The following is a 25769-nucleotide window of genomic DNA, read 5'->3' as shown; positions in this document are numbered from 1 at the left end:
ATGTTAGTTTCAACAGCTGTATAGAGTATCTACTACAGCTAATCATCCAAGGGAAAATAGACAGCAGACGGGGTTCAGGGAGGACACATTCATGGCTCCAAAACTTGCGGCAATGATTCGGATTGTCATCTGCCTAACTATTCAAATCTGCCGTAAACAAAGTTAGAATAGCCATGTTAATTGCCAAAGTTCGGAACGGACAAGGCACATGAAGAAGAGATTTATAATATGTACCAGCTAAAACGTTTTTCGCAGATAAAGAAAAAGATAATGTTCCTGTCAGCATAATGCAAAGATAGGTAAGAAGAGGGAATACGCGCCAACCATTGGAAACCACAGTTTACGTGAAGAGTTGAACAACAACGAAACTCGCCTGATACACTTAGTCGTCTCAATGGACATGGTAGTTGGCAGCACATGCTTTATGCACAAATATACAGGGTGTCCCGAAAAGATTGGTCATAAATTATACCACACATTCTGGGTTTAAAAATAGTTCGATTGAACCTAACTTACCTTAGTACAAATGTGCTCATAAAAAAAGTTACAGCCCTTTAAAGTTACAAAATGAAAATCGATTTTTTTCAATATATCGAAAACTATTAGAGATTTTTTTATTGAAAATGGACATGCATTATTCTTGTGGCAGGAATATCTTAAAACAAAATTATAGTGAAGTTTGTCCACCCCATAACAATTTTATGGGGGTTTTGTTCCCTTAAACCCCCCCAAACTTTTGTGTACGTTCCAACTAATTCATTATTGTGATACCATTAGTTAAACACAACGTTTTTAAAACTTTTTTGCCTCTTAGTATTTTTTCGATAATCCAGTTTTTATCGAGATGCGGCTTTTTTTTTAATATATTTACATAAAAATTGTATGGGGGTTTTGTTCCCTTTGAAGCCCCCAAACGTTTGTGTATGTTCCAATTAAACTATTATTGTGGTACCATTAGTTAAACACAGTATTTTTAAAACTTTTTTGCCTCTTAGTCTTTTTTTGACAAGTCACCTTTTATCGAGATGTGGCTTCTTTTTCAAAATATACCTAAAAATGCAAATTAGAAATAATTACACTTTTATAAAAAAAGAACTTTTTTATAATACTTAAAACCTTTTTATTATTTATAGGCAAGAATATAAAATAATTTAACGATAAACGATTTAACGATAACATGCTTAAAATTCCAAAAATTACACTCTAATAAAAATGTACTTTTTATAATATCACGGTTTTGTTATTGTACATATAGGACACAACATGTTTGGAAAGAATAATTAACTTATAAAATATGATTTTTTAGTAGGTGTATTCACTGTTATTTATAATTATGATTCCAAAAATTACACTAGTATAAAATAGTATTTTTTATAATACCACGGTTGTTTAAAATGGTATATATAATTTTAAATATATATATTATAAGCTTTTAATTATTTATTAAAAAAATTAAAAAAGATACGCAACAGCCGGGTTCCAACTGGGGACCTCTCGATTAGCAGTCTAATGCCACTGAGGCAATATCAATTTGTAGATATCGATTTATTAACGTAATTTAAAATATCATTGCATTAGTCACATTTTAAAAATATTTTGAAATAAAAAAAATCGATTTATCCATACAGTGTGATTGGTCAGTGGGGTAAAGCTTTGTAAATCCGTTATAAGTAAAAGATCGTAATAAAAGTTAATAACAAAAATTGTAGCCAACTTTGATTACAGATTGATAATCAGCAATCGTAAATTGTAAGTTTTAGACAATTATTCAGTCATGGCTTACTTAAAATTTGGAAAGATTTAGAGCCCTAATTATTAATAATTTTGCTCTGAAATTTGCTAATGATATTATCTCGAAAACTAATAAATTTACACATAGGGAATGTTATACAAAAATTATAGCATGGTAATGGTACTTTTCGATAATGATATAAAATACAGGGTGTTCTATTTAAAATTACTGAGAAAATAATGTACTTGCGTTTTGACTCACCCTGTATTCAATATAAAGAAATTTAGCAAAACAACCATTTTCGAAAATTTTGACAATTAATTAAAAATATGACGTCAATAAACCATTGACCTTGTGCTGGCTTTTATTTATACAGGCAGTTAAACTTGTTACGATTTTCATATAAAATTGGTTATAACTTTGTAAATACCCCGTATAACATACCAAACCTTTATATTTTTGTAATAGAAAAGTTACGAAGATTTCGAATATAAAATAAAATACAGGGTGTTCTATTTAAAAAAACATAAGTTTGGTCTGCCACTATGTTATCGAACACCTTGTAACATTGTAACTAATTTTGTAATGTGAAGCTCAAAGTTCGCTACAATTTTTGTTATTAAGTTTTATCGCTATACATTACTATAACTGATCTACGGAGCTTCACCCCACTAATTTTTAATCACCCTGTATAATAACAGTAAACTATTGTATTGTTAGCTAATTCTAAGCTATCCTGAAAATTTCAGGTGTCTAGGTAGCCTAGAACTATTTTTAAATGGATTATAAAATTTGCGGAGTCCATGACACCAACTAAGCCAAGTACGAGTATATAAAAAGGTTTTAATAAATTTTCAGATTATTAACAGGTCTCTATAATCATACTTACCATATATACAAATATGTGGTGGATTCGACAAATATTCAAAATATGTCGATAAACATTGGCTTATCGAAAAAGTATTAAGAGGTAAAAAAGTTTTAAAAACATTGTGTTTAACTAATGGTACCACAATAATAATTTAATTGGAACGCACACAAAAGTTTGGGGGGGTTTAAAGGAACAAAACCCCCATAAAATTTTTATGGGGTGCACAAATTTCACTTTAATTTTTTTATAATATGTTGGTGCCATAAGAATGCCACATGTCTATTTTCAATAAAAAAATCTCTAGGAGTTTTCGATATATTCGAAAAAATCGATTTTAATTTTGTAACTTCAAAGGGCTGTAACTTTTTTTGTGTGCACTATTGTATATAGGTAAGTGAGGTTTAATCAACTTATTTTTGACCCCAGAATCTGTGATATAATTTATGACCAATCTTTTCGTGACACCCTGTATATATAAGGGAATATGGAGAAGCTGTGATGAGAATACAGTTTTTATGCAACCATCAGTTTTCTGATAAATAAAAATTATATGGAAAGAAAACGTAAGAAAGGAAGAAGAAATAGAAGCGAGCACGATAGAGGAAATAACTCCGATGTTGAATAGCAAAAGCAGAGATCAAGAAAAAGAAAGTCAAGGTAAAGGACAGAAATGACCAGTTCAGAGGAAGAGGAACAGAAACTCAACTACAAAGCTAGATTAAAGTTGTAGGGTTCCAGGACAGCGTAGCGGTACCCGAGAAACTCATGAGAGAGGAACCAAATACAAGGATATCCATACAGAAGGAGGTCAACAACCTGAGACTGAATGATATGCTCGATTATATCGAAGAAGTTGAGGAGAATAAGAAGATAGGAAAGGTTGTGTCTGGGTGCACGACATACAGATGTGTATACATCAACATGGGACCCTTGAGAGTTAAAAAGACGGTGATAATGGGGATTCAAATAAACCTAGAGAACCCAGAAGCCATGAAAAGAAGGGTGAACGCTATCGCGGACAAGTTGAAAACATGCCAGGACGAGAAGGAGACAATAGCGTTCCTAAATGAAGACTGGCCGGAAGAGGTCTTCACGAGGACTATAGTGAAAGAAGAAATCTGAGATAAAGGAAGACGTTGCAGTATTTGTGACCAAGAATGACGAAGACAACAAAACCATGCAAAAGACGAAAGCTATATTTGTAGCGCTACTAGATATTCCAGTAAATCGATTGAGGAGATTGGCCTGGGAGCTATGATAGTAACGATGTCTACCCATAAAGATGGAACAAGGAGTAGTATGGATTCAAACTTATCCCAAACAAGGAGGAAAAATCCAAGCCGGTGAATTTTCTGAAAACATGCAGGAAACTGGCACAGAAGATGGAGGAGGAGCTAGGAAGAGAAAATATGTCAACTGCACTGGGAGTTGAGACATCGAGAAGAATCCTAGTGGCTGCAAGAAGAAGGGGGGTGATGATAACGCCTTTTGCGTTGTCTTTTCGAAGGCTTGTTATTTCGCATTGAAATTCTGTTTAACCGTCCAGTAAAATCGTTCTTAAAGTTCTTGAAAAGAAAATTCTGTTTTCCAAATGTTTTTAACTTAAAAACTGATAACTTTATATCGTGCTTCAATTTAGATATAGTGATAACTAAAAAATTACCTTCTACATAATGAAAGAGGATCTCCAGAATGACCTCTAAGACACGAACACACAGGTCGTCCTCCTACTACTTGGCATTGTGCATTTTGTCCACATGTACCGGATGTACAGGTTGTTGAAGAGTAGGAACTAACTAAAACATTATATTGCTGTTAAGAAACTTATCATATGGTATGCAAAAATCAGTTGATAGTTATATTTGTTGAATATGTAGTGAGCTATCGAGAAAAATCATAATTAGAGTAGGATATGGAGTTTACGTTTAAATGACAGTGGTTGTAAATTCAGCCATTTTACAGATTGTCCAGCTGATTTTTTAAAAATTGATTAATAAAAAAAATGTGAACAAAAAATTTGCAAAAATACAGTGCGTGGAATAACTGTTACCCCCCATCTACATATTAATTTATTATTTTTAGTACATAAGCAAAACGCTCGGACAAGTCGATTTTTAAAATAATCATAGTACATTACAGCATCAATGTTTCGAACTTTACGCGATCCCCTTCAGGTGACAGTCGCAACTTTGATTTTTTTAAATGGAAAAGTGTATCATGTGATAGTTCATTTAGAAGCTTTTGAAATACTGATTGCAAAAATATATAACACTCTAATACTTTCTAAAAGCCTAGGCGCAAAATTTCGGTGCACTGCTTTTTAAATGCATTAATTATTTTTTCGAATCCTGAAAAAACTAATGAGTATTTTTGAAAAGATTAAACGCAAGGTGAAAGATTACCTTATTACCGAGGGCCGAAAGTTCCTTAGAATGAACAAAAAGTTTCTTTTGGCTGATATATTTGAAACTAAAAATCATACTCAATTTTCTCTTCTCTTTCATCCCTGTAACTTATTAAAATAAACATTATAGAAGTTTTCAGGGACTTTCGGCCCTCGGTAGTAATGTAATCTTTCATTCTGCGTTTAAATTTTTCAAAAATACTTATTAGTTTTCTCAGGATTCGAAAAAATTAACGCATTTAAAAAGCATTAGACCTAAATTTTGCACCTACCTCTTGAAACATATTAAAGTATTACAAATTTTTGTAATCAGTATTTCAAAAGCTTTTAAATAAGGTGTCACATGATGTATTTTCCCATTTAAAAAAATCATAGTTATAACTGCCACTTGAAGAGGGATCGCGTAAAGTTCGAAACATTGATGCTATAATATACTATGATTATTTTAAAAATCGATCTGTCTGAGCGTTTTGCCTATATGCTAAAAATAAATAAGTTAATAGGGGGGGGGGGGGGTTAACACTTATTCCAGCGCACTGTATATTTTATAGCAGAGACTACTCTAGTTAGATTTATCGACGACTCTATATATTATCAGTAGAACCAGTGATAGATAGATTCATAATATTACAGTATTTTTTAAAATTTAGTTGAAATTTAGTCGGAAAAAATGTTCATATCATGAATCAGTTATAGACAGTTAATTGAAGATAATTTTGTAAAAGCGTTACAATGTATGATGTAAAGACATATGACATATGACAGTATTCTAACAGTAATTTCTATAAACGAAGAGAGAGAATAATGGGTTCTGGGCTCTATAATAACTAAAAAACAGGGCTGTACAAAATTAACAAAAATTTGGAAAAGCCATCAAATATCTAAATAAAAATAGAACGAGGAGTGCGTCAAGGGTGCATTTTGTCCCCTCTATTATTTATTATCTATGCCTCATTAGATCTTCTCTTGAAGATCGTTCTGAAGGTGCCAGAGTCAATGGAATCATAATTAACAATGTAAGATATGCCGATGACACCGTAATATTAGCGGAAACAGAAGACCAACTAGAAATATTAATGAACATATTATGAAAAGAAAGTCACAGGGTGGGCTTGGACATTAATTTTTTCCAAAACCAAAATCATGGTATTCCACAAGAACCATCATACCAAAATTAGAAAGACGTCATATCTAGGACATATAATGCGCCATAGGGAATTTGAGCGGCTCCAGGTAATATTAGAAGGCAAAATCGAAGGTAAAACGTGTATAGGAAGAAAGAAAAAATCCTGGCTCCGAAACATCAGAGATTGGACCCACACAACAGGGAATGACTTAATTCATCAAGCCCAGAACACAGAGAAATTTTCCATATTGATCACTAACCTTAATACAGAAGGCATTTAGGAGGATGATGAAATATCTATCGTTACATAAATGAGACTGCATCGGAATGCTGGGCTCTTATGGAGAAAGATAATATGATTATATACGTATGTATTTGAAATGTACTGCTGGAGAATAAAGCTGAGAACACCATGGGTGTTCCACACTCACACGATATACGGACCATATTGTTGCTTCTATTGGCGCTCCATTGTCAGAATGGGCTAGAATGGCAGAGTATAGAGAGAAATGGAGAAACATTGAAAAAAATCATCTAATAGTTTCACATCACGATACCCAGGGGCGTAACAGAGCCCCCCGCAGCATGAAGATTGCGGGGGGGCCCAATATGTCAAGGGCCCCATCTTGTCGTCTAATATATGTAAAAATGTGTTATTATTATTTTATTTTACGCATAGATGAAAAATTTAAGTTGCCTTAAACAGTGCATGAATACACTAGTAGCCCAGTAAATGACCGTTTTGGAGTGTAATTATCAGCGCTACGACGTACGTATTTGCTTGACAATTTGGATTTAGGTACTACTTAAACTTCAACTTCAACTTTTGGACTTGTGTCGTTGGCTGCTTTTACTTTGGAGGGCGAAAGGGATGACTCTCGGGGGTGAAAAACATACGTTTAAAATAAGTCCGAAGATGGATAAATTGAAATTCTAATCAATTTTTGTTCTACAGAGTTTATATAAGTCAATACTTTTCAAGTTATTCGAGAGTGAAAATGTTTATTTTTCAACAAATAAAACACGTTTTAAAGCGGTTTTTAGCAAAAATGTATCTTATAAAAAAAACAAAAAAAGGTGTATTCATGAAGTAGGTATATCGACACAGTAAAAGCAAAGTTGTAGCTCATAAAAAATTGATCTTATTCGTCCAATTCCAAATCGAATATTTCAACGTGAAATAACCAAAAGTGAAGCACTTTTTGGGGAAAGCTCATTAAAACTTTTTTTAAATGTTTAAAAAAGAGCTTTATTTTTATTTTTTATAAAAGTTTCTAGCATCAAAACTAGGCGAGTTACGCTCAAAATAAAGTTGGCTCCCTTTTTTTGGCAAAAAAAAATAATCGTGAAAATCTCCCCCTATTTAGCACCCCAAATAAAATTAATCGTTAGCGCTTTACCATTTACTTTATACCTATACAGGGTGATCAACTTCTGTGACAAAGTCCAATAAATCTGTTATTATACAATATATGAAAAAAAGTTGTTAATAAAATTTATAGACACCTTTAATGTACACATTTTAAAATTAGTGAGAAATATACAGGGTCCTCCATAACACTTTGCCAAACCAAAGTTATGTTTTTTTAAATGAAACACCCTGTATTTTATTCAAAATCTGGTTTCTCTACATTTTTCTGATTCTAGAAATATAACACTTGTCTAGGATTATACTGAGTGTTTCAAAGTTACGAGCACTTTTATTAAAAAATCATACTGATTTGATCGCCCTGTATGTTTCTAACGGTGTAATATAAACTTATTTTTTTAATGCTTTTGACTGTCAATATTAAAGTAGTTTTGCAGCAATGTACAATTTTTTTTATAACTACACAAATTGTATACAGGGTAAGTCAAAATGTAAATACAAGATTTTCTTCATAATTTTAAATGGAACACCCTGTATTTTATATTATTATCGAAAAGTTCTATCACTATACTTACATATCTTTTAAATATTCCCTATACCTAAATTTATTAGTTTTTGAGATATTTTAGTTTTATTGTTGATAACAACATGTATTACTTAGTTATTAATATCAATACTTTAATTTATCAAAATTTATTTAAAAAACTAAATTAAATAAAAAAAATGTTCATCGTACTTCTTATAGTATAAAAGGTGTTCAAAATGACCTCCCATAACGTCTACACAAGCCTGGAGACGAGTTTCGAAAGACCTACTGATGTTTGTAAGCATTTGTTGTGTGACACTTTGAAAGGCGTTTTGAATCCTTATTTTCATATCGTCAACTATTGTTGGAGGTGCCCTATAGACTACATCTTTAATATAACCCCAAAAAAAGAAGTCACCTTCGTTTAATTCTGGTGATCTGGGTGGCCAGTGAACTGGCCCATTTCTTCCTATCCATCTTTCAGGAAATAGTTCATCGAGTTCATCATTGACAAGTGCGTTGTGGTGAACAGGGGCTCATGTGTTGGCGGATGTTTAATGGTACATTTTCAAGTAGAATAGGTAAATGATTCACTAGAAAATTTAAATAAACCTCACCACTTACCGATTCCTCAAAGAGAAAAGGACCTATAACGTAATTGCCTATGATTCCACCCCAAACATTTAAGGACCATCTCGTTTGACTATGTGTCTGAGCACAGTACGGATTGGTTGTGGAATAATAATGAAAATTGTGTCTGTTTACACTACCATTTTTGTGGAATGTTGCCTCGTCTCCAAAAAAAAAAGGACAAACTCAAAAGAATCTCTCAGTATAACTACTTGTTTTTGTGACCATTGACAAAATTGTACTCTTTTGTATATGATATGGGTGCATGTTGTTTTTCTTGAGTATGTTCTGGATAGATCCATAACTTATATCTTGCTCTCTTGTAATATTTTGAATACTTGTATGAGGATTTTCTGTAACAGGCAGTAAAACATTTAATTCATTTTCATCCGTAATAATGATTTTTGTTTTTTCCTTTGCTTCATAAACAGAGCCAGTACGATTAAACCTGTCTAATAAGTTGTCAAATGCTCTCTTATTTGGTTGCTGATGCTATGGACACCGTTCCTTATAAATTCTTGTGGCAACTAATGAGTTTTTGAAACACTCTCCTAAAATCCATATCATGTCTGTCATTGCTTCACGACTAAAATTCATTGTTAGGTAACAATTATAACAATATGGCAAACAATTATAATCAATAACAAAAGTAAAAACGTACAGATAATTAAAATCTTACATCTGACAGCTCTTGTGTCAATTATTTCAAAGCCACCTTAAACAAGAACTTGCAGCAATTTATAGTTCCCATTTCTTCCCGAAAAATTAATATCATTTTGTTAGTAAATATAAAATTGTCGTTATTGTATAGAATTTACCATAAAATTGTAGAAAAAATGAAATGCAGTCTAATTTTAATTATCATTAACAAACTCATTGGAGGTTTCTAATATCATGGGTAATTAATTTACTGTAATAAACGTATCTATGAGTTATCGACAATAAAACTAAAATATCTCGAAAACTAATAACATTAGGTATAGGGAATATTTAAAAGATATGCAAGTATAGTGAAATAACTTTTTGATGGTAATATAAAATACAGGGTGTTCCATTTAAAAATATGAAGAAAATCTTTTATTTGCATTTTGACTTACCCTGTATACAATTTGTGTAGTGATAAAAAAATTGTACGTTGTTGCAAAACTACTTTAATATTGACAGTCAACAGCAGTAAAAAAATAAGTTTATATTATACTGTTAGAATCATACAGGGCGATCAAATCAGTATGATTTTTTGATAAAAGTGCTCATAACTTTGAAACACTCAGTATAACCCTAGACAAGTGTTATATCTTTCTAATCAGAAAAATGTAGAGAAACAAGATTTTGAATAAAATAAAGGGTGTTCTATTTAAAAAAACATAACTTTAGTTTGGCACCGTGTTATGGAGGACCATGTATATTTCTCACTAATTTTAAAATATGTACATTAAAGGTGTCTATAACTTTTATTAACAACTTTTTTTCATATATTTTATAATAACAGATATATTGGACTTTGTCACAGAAGTTGATCACCCTGTATGTATTGTTTATATGATCTGTAACTATGACCGGTTCGAAGTTCTTATTTTTTTTTAAATTTGGTTTTGTAGTAAAACAATTTTTTTTTATTTTGGAAAATGCCCTTTTTTCAAAATAACCTATAAAGTATTAGTTATACGAAAAAACTCAAACAGCAAAGAAGTGTAGGTTTTGCTTTTGTAAATATTTTGTGTTTTATTTTGTTTTTCTGTAACACAAAAATTGGTTAAGATGTGGCTGTTTAAAATTTGCATATCTACACTCGTGATTACTGACTTGTTCAAGCCCTTTCAAAAATAAGCACTTTGAACTGGTGAAACTTACTAGTCATATAAAGAAAGTTAAGTAATTAAGCGGTAATGATTAGTTTCATTTGGGGTGCTAAATAGAGAGAGACTTTCACAATTTTTTTCAACCAAAAAAGGTTTAACTTTATTTTGAGCACTACTCGCTTAGTTTTGATGCTAGAAACTTTTATAAAAAATAAATTTTTTTGAAACACTTTAAAAAAAGTTTTAATGAGCTTTCCCCGAAAAATGCTTAATTTTTTGGTTATTTTATGTTAAATATTCGATTTGGAATTTGACGAATAAGAACAATTGTTCATGAACTACAACTTTGCTTTTACTGGGTCCATAGACTTCATTTTTTCATTTTTTTAAGCTACATTTTTGCTGAGAATATTTTTGTCGATCAAATACATACTTACTTTTTGAGTTATTTTCGAAAAACCGCCTAAAAACATGTTTTTTTAACAATAAACATTTTCACTCCAAGATAACTCGAAAAGTATTGACTTGACCACTTCAGTGGTGACACTAAAAATTACACAGTATTGCCGTATTTCACGTACATTTTCTGGGCTATATAAGTTTTTGTTACACTAGTCGCATTTAATAATTTTTTAAAAGGGGCCCCATTTGCAATTCTGCGGGAGGGCCCCGACGGAGTTTGTTACGCCACTGACGATACCTGCATTAAGTTAACGATTAAGAAGAAGAAGACATGAATTATTATCACGAATAATTAAACTCTGCGAAATACCATTTAGAATCTGTCATATTTTTTTAAAATAGAGTTTCCAGCTTTTACTGTCACAATCAGTGTTAGTGATGATTGTAAACCTCTATAACTGTCTCCAGATCGTAGTGAAGTTCTTCCATATCTGTCGGTTATGTAAACGTCACTATTACTGGCATATCTGTAGGGATGATCAGCATAAGGGTTTCCGTAGTAGGTTTGGTACGGATAATCTCCTAGCACCCTGTACTGTCTGTAATAAGAAGGCTCACCTAGTACGACTGAATAACAATGCAGCACGAGAAGAACGCTGAAGAAATTCAGTAGATTTCTCATCTGAAACATAAAAATACAATAAGTCAAATGGATCAATAAGAAAATATATAGTTTTATATATAGAGCAATGATTTTAACTCTTAATTTATTTAGATTTTATTTTAATTTATTTATATTGCTCTGGTCAACTGGGCATAGATCATTGCTTTGGTCCATTGCATACGGTATATGGTAGTACTGGTTCTGTTGATTTTCTGTCTTGATAGGTATACTACTTACCATTCAGATGATGATCTGTCAGTGGTTCCTTGTTAATATATCTATTAAGAATGTTTTCTAATGCTTTCAACATAAATCATGTAAGACTGATCGATAGGGGTTGTTTTGTCGTCTTATTTTGTATATCTATACCAGTCTTAAGTTGTCCAAGCCTTTGGTATATTGGCATATAATAGTGCTATACTAGCTCAAGACCTTTGTTAGGATGGGAATACAATGCCTAATCCTTTTTCCAGTAGGAGAAGAAATATTCCATCTTCCACTGGAGATATAGATTCTATTGGATGGTCAACCCTGTATGTGAATAATTACCTAGCCGCAAAGCTAACTATAAACTAGCCTGCTCATCAAAGTACAAAAAACTTGGTTCTTGGATTTAAAAAAAAACCAGGTTTTTCTTCAAATTTTAATACTAAAGACATATTCATAATGTAGAATCTATATTTGAATACATGAAGAAATATTACCTCTATGACCTAATCAAAACCATTCTGGTCGTACTAGAACAGCTTTGGAATAGATTATATTTCTTAAAAGGATCAAATTTGTTGGATGTAAACTTAGTCTGAATAAACAGTTCCAGTAACTTTGTCGTTGACATAAATATGTACATTAAAATAAATTGGTTTTAAGGATGACCTCGATTAATAAAATTCCACAAGTTGAAGAAACCTGTTAAAGATTCATCTCATTCATAAATCAATTAAAAATATTTCATTGATTAATAGGGACAAGTTTACATATCTCTATTTCGCGAGGCTGTGACCGTGTTTTACACTCAAATATAAAATGTATGGATATATTTTGAGACAAAAATATATGTTTTTGTCTCTCTTTTGTCGTTTCCCCATTACCGAGGATCGTGATTTCTTCCAATATTCCTAACAATTTTTTCCCTTGGTCTCTATTTTCAACTGCACTAAGAGCTTCGAAGAATTACTTTCCACCTGAATTTGGTCGGACCATCTAGTTGGTGATCGTCCTCTTGATCTTCTCCCTGGAACGTTTCCAGAAACAATTAATCTTTCCAAGCTATCATCATCTCTGTGAACCACGTGATCGAAGAACTGCAGAATTCGTTGCAGACATATTATGGACAGCCTTTTTTTAATGTCGAGTTGGTTTAGAATGGAAACGTTTGTCCTATGAGCTGGCCAAGGTATGCGCAGCATTTTTCTCCAGCACCACATCTTAAAGGCATCAATTTTTGGCACTCGCTTGCGCCATGAGTCCAAGTTTCTGCCCCGGTATAGAATTATTGAGAATACAAGGGGATTCACCAGTCTCATCTTGATATTTTGAAAGATAGATCTGTCTTTCCAAACTTTAGTAAAACGACTCATCGCATTTTTTGCCATACCAATACGTCTCCGAACTTCCACTTCACAGTTACCATCGTCAGTGATACTAGACCCGAGATAGACAAAGGTGTTTACTATCTGGTATTCCTGCAATCTGTTAGTCAGTTGAATAGTGTCGAATCTGTCGACCACCATTATTTTTGTCTTAGCTTTATTGATTTTCAGATCTTCACCAATGTCGGCAATGTCCTCATGACTCATTTCGACGAAACACAACACTTCCTTTGGCACTCAAATGCTAGCGGCAAGTGAGCGACAATGGCTGAATGTGAATACTCACTCGCATTCGCGCTGCCTCTCCTTTGACTTCCGTCCCAAAAACCGACATTTTGGGGAGCGCCGTGCAATGGCAGTAGTATGAGCAGTGGCAGCGCGAGTGAGCTATTTACACATTCACGCTGTTCACTTCCCTGCCCAATTCCCTGTCCAACAGGACTGATTTTAAATCCGGTAATAAATGTTGACTAAGTTAGGTGACAACACGCATCTTTGTCTAACACCCCTCTCGGTTTTGAATTGGTTTGAGAACTTCTGATCTAGTCATACTGTCGCTATATTAGACTGGTACAGATTTTTAATAAGTGTCACCAGGTGCATTAGTGTGCCCATTTCTATTAAAATGGACCACAGATTTATCCAGCTTACACAATCAAATGCCTTTTGGTAGTCAACGAAGTATATAATCATAGATACTTGAAATTCTCTAGACTTTTTTCTCTCTAGAATTCTCTAGAATTTTCTCTAGACTTAGGTTCAGGATTTGTTCCCGTGTACCTTTACCCTTTACAACGCCGCTTGTTCCTGAGCTTTTTGGTAATGTAGATATAGTCGGTTCGCTAAACTCAGACAGAACTGGCTAGTGATTTTAGTAAGTAATTTTGCCATTTTGGTAAAATTGGCAAAAAAAATAATAATTACTTACTAAATAGTTAATAATTAATAAATAGTTAGTAATTTTGCAAATTTTGGCAAAATTGACCAAAAACAAAAAAAATACCAACTAAAATTACCAGCCAGTTGTGTCTGAATTTAGCAAACAGATTTCACTCGCGTGTGTTATTAGTGACAATGTGCGGTAGTTTTCACATTTGGTAGTACATACATAGTTCCTTTTTTGTGTAGCGGGATATAAATTAAGGTACACCAATCAGATGGCCATTTTCAAGATATATAGGTACATAATTAAATAATTATTTAAGCAAATAAAACATTCAAAGCTGATTTCATCTTTATCAAGAGGATCTCAAGTAATAGCGATTAAGTCATCAATAATTAATTTTTTCGTTAAATCTTTAATAAATTAATTGAGAATTAATCGGATTGGCTTATAAATCAAAAATATGATAATGTAATAATTTTTATTTGAAAACTGGCTACCTGTTATGAAAAAAATGTTTAATAAGTATTTAAAAGAAAAACAAACCTATTCTGATAGTTCAGTGGGTGGACTTCAGGGCCACAAAGTGATTTAAAAATTTAAATAATTAATATCCTGGTTAACTACACGTGACTAATATTTGTATCTAAGCCAGAACAATTACGACATATTTTTTAATTTATTAATTGAGAGAGCGATACCGTAAACAATTACTTAACTAAAAATCAATTTTCTCTATCAATTTTCGAAAAAAGGTGCTACGAAAGATTTTCGGAGCGGTCTGTGAGAACGGAATATTGAGGCGTAGATATAGCTTTGAACTGCAAAATATCTACAAGCATTCGTTTGGTGGAAAATATTATTACCACTATAATTAAGCAAAACCGCCTGCAGTGGGCAGGACATGTAGCCCGGACCCCTGAATTGAACATTGAAATGTTTATCTTTATAAAAAGACAAAACAAAAATCACTCGAGGAATTGAAAATAATGATAGAAAATAAAAAAGAATGGAAGAGATGGATGAATGTGAATTAAAATAGCTATCCCAAATCCGATACCTTGATAGGTTAAAAGAAAGGGAAGAAGAAAAAAGATATTTTAAAATAAAAATTTTCTTAAATTAATTAGTAATAAAAGATATATTATGGTATTAAACGTTTATTTTGTAATAGTTATTGTAAGTTTAATCCTTAGTAAACCGGTACTCTATGGCAGAGTCAAGGTTTGGGTCAAGTTTGTCATTTATATTCAAGTAGCCATTATGATAATTAAGTATGTCCAATAAATTACCTTAAGTTTTTGGGCAGTTGACTATATCACAGGAAAACTAAACACTAACTGATTCTCTTGAGCTTGAGTTGTTTATACAATATTATTAAGATATAGTCCCCACCGTCCCCACCTAGTACTCGCTTTGTTTTCTTGTATTTTTCTTTGAAGAAAGATGTGCGTGGGATATGTGACGCAACAATCTTGGCATGTAAAATAATTGACTGAATTGTGCTTATTTGGTGATTTCTTGGTATATCCTATTCTTATTATTTTAATATAAGATACAGACAGTTTCCGGATCTATAATAACTAAAGCTTTTCTTCGAATTACGTTTAAAAAACTGATTTAAGTTAAATTGTGTTAATTTATGCCTACTACTTTAAAAATCCAATCATTTTTACATAAAATTGCTTACCTGATTTACTGGAAGGTCTCCCACACATTTTGTTACCTCTCTGGTTACGTATAATACGTACCAATACTCAGAAATACGTATTTACGGTTGCCTTCCACCATTTTATCTCCTTTCCTTTGTATTCACGTTTTTATCTTAACATCCTTTAACATCTAACTAACAAGACGTATAAAGATGCAAGTATATAAAACAATCATGCGACCCGTTACGATGTATGGAAGCGAAACGTGGACGATAACAAAGGCAAACGAAGAGTGACTAAGTTTTGGGGAAAGAAAAATCCTAAGGAAGATCTTTGGGCCTGTGCTTGATGAAGCACCAGGACAATACAGGATAAGAACTATCAAATAATTCAAAGATCTATACCCAAACCTCAACATTAAAAAAGAAATAAAGTCCAGCTCAATAAAATCTGCTCAGCGCGGTAAATGGGATGTGAATTATAAATTGTAAAATTCCCTCATCTTCCTTAGTCTCAGCATCCGCATGGCTTGCAAATTGTAGAAGCCTCAGAGGTGTAACCAGAGAAGGTTCCCATTGTTTTCAGTCTGGTGGGATGTAGAGTAATATTATGTTGTTTTTTATGCCATTAGAGTGAAAACTTAGTCTTTTGCTAGCAGTTGCTGCTAGGGCATCTATGCCATTTCGTTCGTTGCAATCCGGGAGTGCAGGCCGGGGTTTGTTTTGGTTGGATTAGAGAGAGCAGCATATGTGCCTCCTGATGAGAGACTAATAAGTTTCGAATCCGGTAGAGGTGCTTGCTACACTCTCTGATTGGACTAGAATATGGTGCGGCTGTATTTTCGTTTTGCAACGAAATTGAAAATGGTTATTCATTTTTGATAGCTTAAGGCCTTTATTTTGAATATGACAAATTTGAATATGTTCATTAAAATAATGATTATGATCTAGAAGCTGAAGTGCGTATGTAGAATTCTTTTTATTGTTGAAAGCCTTTTGTGTTCTGCTATCCGTTTGTCAAAAGTTCTGCCAGTTTGACCGATGTAAGTTTTCGGACAGTCACTACAAGTTAGTTTGTGTAAATACCACTCTGTAGTTGCTTTCTCTTTCGTCTCTTATTGTTCTTAATGTATTTACTTAAGTTGTTAATAGTTCTGAAAGCTGGTGTTATTCCTCTCTTTTTTATGCATCTGGCTATTTTTGTTGATATCTTGCCTGCATATGTGATAGAGCAGAAGGTACTGGGTTTTTTCTGTGGTGATGGATAGACTATACACTGTGTCCGTAAAGTAAGGAACAAATTCTTTTTTAGCGAAACAGAGCATTTTAAGTAATAATCCTGAAACACGTCGATTTTTGATTTTAATTTACCGTATTTTAAAATAATATTCTACTATACAGGGTGAATTACTTTCGAGTAATGACGTCACCGTCATTTTTTTTTAATGGAACACCCCCATTTTGTCTCAATTTTCGGAATACTCTAGCTGAGCTGATTCCAAAAATGTATCATATGTTGATTCAAATTGGTACAGGGTGGACAAAAATACAATAGTTTTGCATGTGTTAATAAAGTAACGCGTTAGTTAAATTAACAATATTATCAAAAATACTTATTGTCTAGCGGACAGAATATGATGAAATACATAATATGATGTCTGATGAATTCTGTCCGCTAGACAATAAGTATTTTTGATAATATTGTTACTTTAAATAACGCGTTACTTTATTAACACACACAAAACTATTGTATTTTTGTCCACCCTGTACCAATTTGAATCAACATGTGATACATTTTTGGAATCAGCTCAGCTAGAGTAATCCGAAAATTGAGACAAAATGGGGGTGTTCCATTTAAAAAAAATGACGGTGACGTCATTACTCGAAAGTAATTCACCCTGTATATTAGAATATTATTTTAAAATACGGTAAATTAAAATCAAAAATCGACGTGTTTCAGGATTATTTCTTAGAATGCTCTGTTTAGCTAAAAAAGAATTTGTTCCATACTTTACGGACACAGTGTAGAAAGATTTTTCCGTAAATTAAGTTTAAAATGAGGGTTTTCTACTTGTACGTTTGTATACAGGGTGTCCAGAAACTCTACCGACAAACGAAGACAGGAGATTCCTCAGACAATTCACTTAGTCCGAAAATGCTTAAAACTTAAAGACAAAAAAGTTATGCAATAAAATAACCATAGGCCTACCCAAAACGGACGCCTATGACTGGTATTAGAAATTCGCAAAAAATGGAATTGATTTACCTCTGGAAGACAAATATGTGTACTAATTTTCGTTTTTCTAACTAGAACCGTTCTGGAGGCATTTAAGAAAAACTAATTCCAAGACGCCATCTTCAAAGAGCTCTAGCTCCCTTAGGAAGCATTTTCGGACTAGGTGAATTGGGTTAAATTGTCTTAAAATTATCTGAGGAACGTCCTGTCTTCATTTGTCGGTAGAGTTTCTGGACACCGTGTATATGCTAATTTTAATGTTGGACAGAGATTTTTTTTTTTGGTGCTTAACCACCACCTTATATGAAGACCATAGAGTACGTCCCTAATTTTAAAACTATTTTGGCGTCTGTTCGTCTGATTTATATGTTCGTATCTACAGATTTTTTTTATGAACAGGGACAAAAATAATACGTACGACCTTAGCCTTGCCTTATTAGGTTCAAGGTTTATTTCTGAATACATTATGAACCAATATAGGTACGTGGATAATTTGCACATCATTCTAATAAAAAAAAAACAGTAAAAACATCTCAAATACATTTTTGAACAAATGTGGTAAAAGTAAAATAGTTTTAATTCCTTATTATAGGTACATATAAAACTCTGCCGCATAGATCTAAAAGCTTCATAGATCTAATAGCAGCATATGATACTGTTTGGAGACAGGGATTAATATATAAACTGGCCCGTATTATCCCCTGCAGAAAGATAATTAACCTCATTGACAACATGCTGACAAACAGAGCCTTCCACGTTATAATTGGAAAGGAGACGAGTAGACAGATGAAACTTAACAATGGCCTTCCACAGGGTTCTGTCCTTGCCCCTTTACTTTTCAGCCTCTCTATTGCTGACATGTCTGAAACCGAATCTCGGAAGTTTAGATATGCTGACGACTGGACCCTTGCAACAAGTTACCAATCTTTAGAAACTATAGAAATCACTCTCACGAATGACCTATCCATCCTCAGCGAATACCTTAAGAAATGGAGACTACAACCAAGTACTAAAAAAACTGAAGTATTATCAGCTTTTCATCTCTGCAACAAGCTGGCAAACAGAATTGCGAGTGTATTTTAATAACAAGTGGTTGAAACACAATAAATACCCGAAATACCTTGGGGTTACTCTAGACAGAACGCTCACATTCAGAGAACACCTGACGAAAACAGCAGCAAAATTGAAAACACGCAACAATATAATACAGAAACTCTGCGGCACTACATGGGGGTCCATAGCATCAACTTTAAGATCCTCTGCTCTTGGCCTGATATATCCGGTGGCAGAATACTGTGCACCAGTGTGGCTAAATAGCAGGCATACCCACCTGGTCGACACTCAACTAAACCGTGCTATGCGTATGATAACAGGCACAATTTAGCCCAACCCTACAGTGTGGCTACCTACCCTTAGTAATATTTCACCACCCAACCTACGCCGCGAACATGCATTGGTTAAAGAATATAACAAAATAATGGACAGTCGCCAGCTTCTAGTCCACAACGACATCCCCGATATTCTTGGAAACCGTCTCCGATCCAGGTTACCCCCTTTACAATCTGCTCAAGCGCTGCAGCAATCCAACTTTAACTTAAATACCCGATGGAGAGAAGATTGGGAAAGTAAGACAGATCCGCATTACCACAGTCTACCGGACTTCATAGAAAAACCTGGCGCATTTGAACGTCCCCGTAAGATTTGGGCAGCCCTTAATCGAATTCGAACAAACTGTGGAAGATGCGCCGACTCCCTCTACAGATGGGGTAAACTTCCCTCGCCTTCTTGTGACTGCAGCGCTGCAAGACAGACGATCAGACACATTTCTCAGGACTGCCCACGCAGACCATACACACGCGACTCTATAGACTTTGTAATGGCAACCGATGGGTAAATCTAATATATAAAAAAACTGGACATCTGTTTGTGATGCATTGTATAATGCATAAATCTAAATATATTCTGTGATGTACTTAAGCCATAAGCTAAATAAATCTGCCGCATACCGCATTTCAATCTTCACCCTTTTTCGGTCGGTCCATTTCTCCTAATTTGTGGCTCTATCTCTCATTATTCCTCTGATTCCTTTTCTCCTTTCTCATGCTGGTCTTCTATTCCGTGGAACATAGTTTAAGACCTGCTTTGGCTATCGTTCGTTTTTCAATCGCATTACATGCCCCTACCATAAAAGTACTCCAAACCCAACAGTAACTCCAACTTATAATCGAAAGGAAAATCAATAGCAAAAGCGGACCAGGAAGAAGACGCAACTCTTGGCTTAAAACCCTACGACGATAAACGAAAATGGCCTCCATAGAGGCCGGCTGCAAAAAAGATTAAATGGGCAAATGTAATGGCCAACGTTCTTAAGGATAAGGCACCATAAGAAGAAGACCATAAAAGTTGTTTGGGTTCTATTATATCTACGGTATTGTAAATCCTTCCTATTCTCCTTAATGCTTCATTTAGGGTATGATCAAGTCAGGATATCCGACACGATCTTCTTAGGTAGTCCATTTCTACCACTTATAGTTTTTTCTCCTCTTTTATTACCGCCTGATAAGGTTTTCGGCACCTTATCAGTGGCCGTCATGCAACGAAATTTTTTGTTATTGATTTCTTGTTTATCTTGTTCTATTTTTTATTGGTTTTTACTAGGTCGAGGCTCTTATTTAGGTCTATAGGTCCAGTGATAATGATAATGTACGCTGTAATCGTTAAAGAAGTTTAGCAATAATAAAAATAAAACATATATCAGTACTGACCCAATAAACATCTTTATCTTTACTTTAGTAGTACGTATTTTTAGATGACAACATATAGGACTGGATCCCGCGTACCAAAAAAAGTTGATTAATAGCAAGCTAAAAGATTGTTGATAGCTTAACGGTGTCTAGTCGGACAAACTTTGATGTACGGGAACACTGGAACAGGGGAAGTTTTTATTGTGGAACAGTTTAAAAATTTGGAACGTCAGATTACGAAACCATCTCATGTATTTTGTCAGACAGAATATCCAATTGATTTGTTACCCTTTCATTAAACTCTCATGCAAAAATCAGACTGTTATTACCTACTAACCAACACGACTCATGTTATTTGACATGTTCTTCGTGTTCCACTCATGAAGATGACCAGTTGCTGATAAACACAAGTCTGATTTTTGCATGAGAGGTTAATGAAAGGTAACGAATCAATTGGAAGTTCTGTCCGACAAAATACATAAAACGTTTTCGTAGTGTGACGTTCCAAATTTTTAACCTGTTCCACAATTAAAACTTCCCCTGTTCCAGTGTTCCCACACATTAAAGTTTGTCCGAGTAGACACCGTTACGCTATTAATAAATTTCAGCTTGCTATTAATCAACTTTTTTTGGTACTCGGGATCTAGATCTAATATTTAAAAAAAATTATGCAGTCATATTTACAAAATACAATGTTTTTATCACCTTTTTTTCAATGGGACTTGTGAATTTTTTTCTTCTTATAGTGCCGTCTCCACTAATGAAGGTTGTAACGGGTGCAAAAATCATTAACTTTTTTGAGTCCCTAATACTATCGTTTCACCCTGTAACTAAATCCGTTTCAAAAATTGTATTAGTTGTTGCGTGGACATATTTGGTTCTTTCGTTTCTCATAATATTAGATCGATCTTACGTTCTCAGGGTTTTGACGTGGATATGGTATCTCTTTTATCTGAGTTTGAATTTGTACCGTCAAAGAAATTACAGTCGTAAATTTTTCTATAAGTGGTTCCTGGCGACCGAAATATGATGTTTTGAAGCTGGTTTGTTTACGTAATGCATACCGTTGTAGCGATAAGTGCTACAAAGATTGGTCAACAACAAGTGTCCTTTTAGTTGATTTGGCGTTTTTCTGTGGGAATCAGGAGAGCCTTAGCTGATGTGGCTCTATGATTTGGATTCGTCAAAAGACGATTTATGAGTTTAGTGGGCTGTGACTTAGTAACATATCCTGGCTATTTTATTGGTAGAAGAATTATTTGGTTTCTTTTAATCGGATAACTATCTGGTGATTGCCAGAATTGGAGGTAAGATCTGTGTCTGAGAAGGAATCTTGTCTTGAATTGGGAGAGATCGAATAATTCGGTCACGTTGGAGCTGTAGAGTAGTTACGTTTGAGCCATCAAGTAGTTACGTTGAAGCTGTAAAGAAGTCAAGTTTGAGTTAGCCTCGGAGGTCTGCAGGGTTGTAATACCTGAAAGGTTGAATTTCCATTTTAATTTTGTGTAAGGTGAAGTTATTGTGCAATTTTATTGCAGAAGTCTTTGTGTTGGAGCTAAAGTGTTCCACTATGGTCTAAGCAAGTTAGACCACCGCGTTTTCGCTGTTTTTAGGCGAACGCGACTACTTATATTAAGGGCAATTCAAAAAATCAAGGTAATTTTTGTTTAGAGAGTGATCCTCAGGTGCTTTCTGATGAAATAAATCAATTTATGGCAAATGCTGCGGCTGAAGCTGTAAAGAAAATAAAGCCTGTAAAAAATTTTCAAATTAATATCGAACAAAATAATCATTGCATGTTTTTAACTCCTGTTTCAGAAAAAGAAATAAGCCATATAATAAATAACTTAAAAAACAAGCATATCTCTGGTTATGATGAAATATCAACCAGTTTAATTAAATTTGTTTCATCAGAGATTTGTCTTCCTCTATCTTTTATAGTCAACACTTCTTTCAGGCAAGGTAAATTTCCTCAAAGTCTAAAACTAGCAATTGTCAAGCCACTACATAAAAAAGGTGATTCTACTAAGATGGAGAACTATAGACCAATAAGCCTCCTTCCATCATTCTCAAAAATATTCGAAAAAGCAATATATTACAGACTACAAAACTTTTTTACTACAAACAACTTATTTAGTAATTCGCAGCACGGTTTTCTTGCAGGGAGGTCAGTTGAGACAGCTACCTATGATTTTATATCAAAAATTTTAGAAAAACTAGAGTCAAAAATGAAAACACTAGGTGCTTTTTTAGACCTATCTAAGGCTTTTGATAGCCTAGATCATGCTCTCCTATTGCAAAAATTATATTGTTATGGAATACAGGGACCAGCATTGAAATGGATAAAATCATTTCTTACAGATAGATCACAAAAAGTATGCTTGGAGAAACAGGGATGTAAGGTTTACTCTGAACCGATAAACTTAAAATTAGGTATACCACAGGGGAGCGTTTTAGGGCCTTTTCTCTTTTTGGTCTATATAAATGACCTGCCAAATGCAGTGATTAGTGGTTCCTCAAACCTGGTAAACTTTGCTGATGACTCAAACATGCTATTTTGGGAAGAAACATTAGAAACACTCCTCACAGTGGCAGAACAAACTCTGGACAAGGCTGAACAGTGGTTCTGTGGAAATAGGCTGGTGCTTAATACTGATAAGACAGTATTTGTTTACTTTAGAACCAGCCAATCACGAGAAGAGTTCCCAGATACAGTCAATCTTTTATCCCAAAACACAGAACCTTCTAGATCAGTTAAGTTTCTTGGTCTTCATATTGACCAGAACTTGAATTGGGGAGAACAAATAAAAAATGCGACAAAAAAACTAAATAGAGCCTGCTACTCATTAAGAGTTTTGAAAAACTATCTAGACCAGGGAATCTTACTATCGGTATATTATGCAAACTTTTATTCTCTTATGCGATATGGAATAGTCTTCTGGGGTGCTTCGGTGGATAGCTCAACTGTCTTCATAGTCCAAAAAAGGCAGTCAGGGTGATCCTAGGACAAGGCGAGAGAATCCTGTAGAGGCCGATTCAAATCACTCAATATACTCACTTTCTCAGCTATCTATATATATATATATGAATGTATTATGTTTCTCTTTAAAAATTTTACTTTATTTTATCACCTACAACCAAATCATGAATATATTCCACTTCACAGATTGTCCCTAACAGAGAGAAGTCCTTTGTATGCGTGCGTTAAATTTTACAATAGTCTATCATCTGACATTCAACGGGAAACAAGCTATAAAGCTTTTAAAAAAACGGTTTTTCAACACCTGGTTAACATTGATATATACCGTATACTGTGGTGGAGTACCTGGCCTATCAGCCTTGATCAGCATATATGTAATTTGTATTGTTTGTATATTTTAGTGTATTGTTAATATATCTTTTTAATATGTGATTATTAGTAACATTTTTTAATATGTGATTGTTAGTAATGTGACGTTATTTGCTCAATTATGTTAAAAATTTATACAAATAAAAATTTACTCTACTCTACTCTACTCTATACCAATGCGGTATATAATATTTTCGGATGCAGGCAGGAGTTAGAAGTTTTTTTATGTTAACAGTTTCTGACATCATAGTTAAAGCATGGAGTTACTTTTATATTTTTCTTTAATCCCGTTTAATATACTAAAGGATTAATAAGTTCTTAAATATTTTTGTTCGAGCAGTGCCGATTTGTTTTAAGAAGTAAATGCTGAATTTTTCTATAAACTAAGGAAACAACCAACCATTGATGTACTTTTAATGTATCTATTCCTTTGTAAAGTGACATTTAGTGAAGTGAACTGTGCCTTGGACTTAAAACCAACCAAGAAGATACAGGACTAATATACAAGGTATTATTTTTTTATGTAAACTTTTCATTTTCTTTTTGGTAAACATAATCTCTTTATATCATTGGTAATCATAATCGCAAGATTTAATTTTATTTTATTTTGTCTCAATAAATATTGTTTGGTTCATTGCAAAATATTATTTATTATTGTCTTTTCCCTTTCTCTTGTTTCCTGAGTACAACAAAGAATTTTCTGACAAAAGACATAGATAAGGTAAGTCACGTCATAAGTATTTTATATATTTTGTATTGACTAGGTTTTTGTTTAATTTTTGATTTAGCTTTCTTTTCTTTTACGTTTCTATTTTTGTATATTTTGGTTCCCATAAGGAAATCAGTGGCGTCCAATATTTTATTTCTTTTTATTTGATATTCTTATTTGATTTTTCTATTTTTTATATTTCTAAGCTAATAAGGAAAGGACATCGCACACATCTTATGGAAAATATAATGTCACTCAAATTCAATAAAATTTATACGATTAGATTCGTTTTAATATAACGATCAATTCTTATCATTGCGCCAACTCTTAATTATGATTAATTACGGCGCAAATTGCAATTAAAGTTTATCGAAATCACATTTTTGGAGTCCATAAAATGTTAGTTTACAATCATTATTGCTCTGAGTGCTATTCATAACAGCTTAAATCCCGCTGGGCCCAAGCGGATTAGTGAAACTAACCCGCTGATTTATGGAGTACCGAAAATCTGGGTATTTTAAAATATTTTTTCTCTCTCTAACTTATGTACCTACCCATTTGATTTCAGATTTATTTATATCAATTTCTGCTCTTATTTTTGAAAATAGAGAGTTGGCGCAATGATAAGATTTGCTCGTTAATTTAAAACGAATCTATTGGTATAAATTTTATTGAATTTGAGTGACATTATATTTTCCATAAGATGTGTGCGATGTCCTTTGCCTCAAAAATTAAAATAGCTATGATGATTGCCAACCACCGTAGCGGAGATGGCACCTGAAGAAGAAGAAGAAGAAGCTAATAAGAGAATATTAATATCATCCCGCTAAGAACCACTCCCATATCTCTTCCGTTACTGAGCAACCGAGGACATGTTCTTCAAATTGTGTAACACGTTTACATCCCCTTATATATGACATATCAACATCTTGTCAAATTCTATGTTCCATTATTCCTACAGGGTTAATTTAGTTGTAACTAACATATATTTTAACTAGTGTTGCCCAAATGCAAGACCAAGACGAGACTTAGACAGTCTTGGTCTTGGTCTTGCTCCAATACACCTGGTCTTGGTCTTGCAG

General features: G+C 33.5%; 1 protein-coding gene across 2 annotated transcripts in view; it reads right to left on the bottom strand.

Moving 5' to 3' along the window:
- The window catches only part of LOC126888360 (neurogenic locus notch homolog protein 1), a 40015-nt gene extending 24590 nt beyond the window's left edge, over window positions 1-15425 (bottom strand). Inside the window, exons 1-3 of one of the 2 annotated variants that reach the window (XM_050656538.1) lie at window positions 15291-15425; window positions 11310-11541; window positions 4267-4399 (exon numbers count right to left, since the gene is read on the bottom strand). In XM_050656538.1, the coding sequence (XP_050512495.1) occupies window positions 4267-4399; window positions 11310-11541 (365 nt within the window). In that variant the 5' untranslated portion in view covers window positions 15291-15425. The remainder of the gene's footprint in view (window positions 1-4266; window positions 4400-11309; window positions 11542-15290) is intronic. The other variant, XM_050656540.1, reaches the window with a different exon arrangement.
- Between the last annotated feature and the right edge of the window lie 10344 nt (window positions 15426-25769).

The sequence above is a fragment of the Diabrotica virgifera genome, chromosome 7 (assembly GCF_917563875.1).
Source record: "Diabrotica virgifera virgifera chromosome 7, PGI_DIABVI_V3a".
In the NCBI taxonomy this organism is placed as follows: domain Eukaryota; kingdom Metazoa; phylum Arthropoda; class Insecta; order Coleoptera; family Chrysomelidae; genus Diabrotica; species Diabrotica virgifera.
The sequence above is the reverse complement of the archived record's forward strand: the minus strand, read 5'-3'. Positions and strand labels throughout refer to the sequence as shown.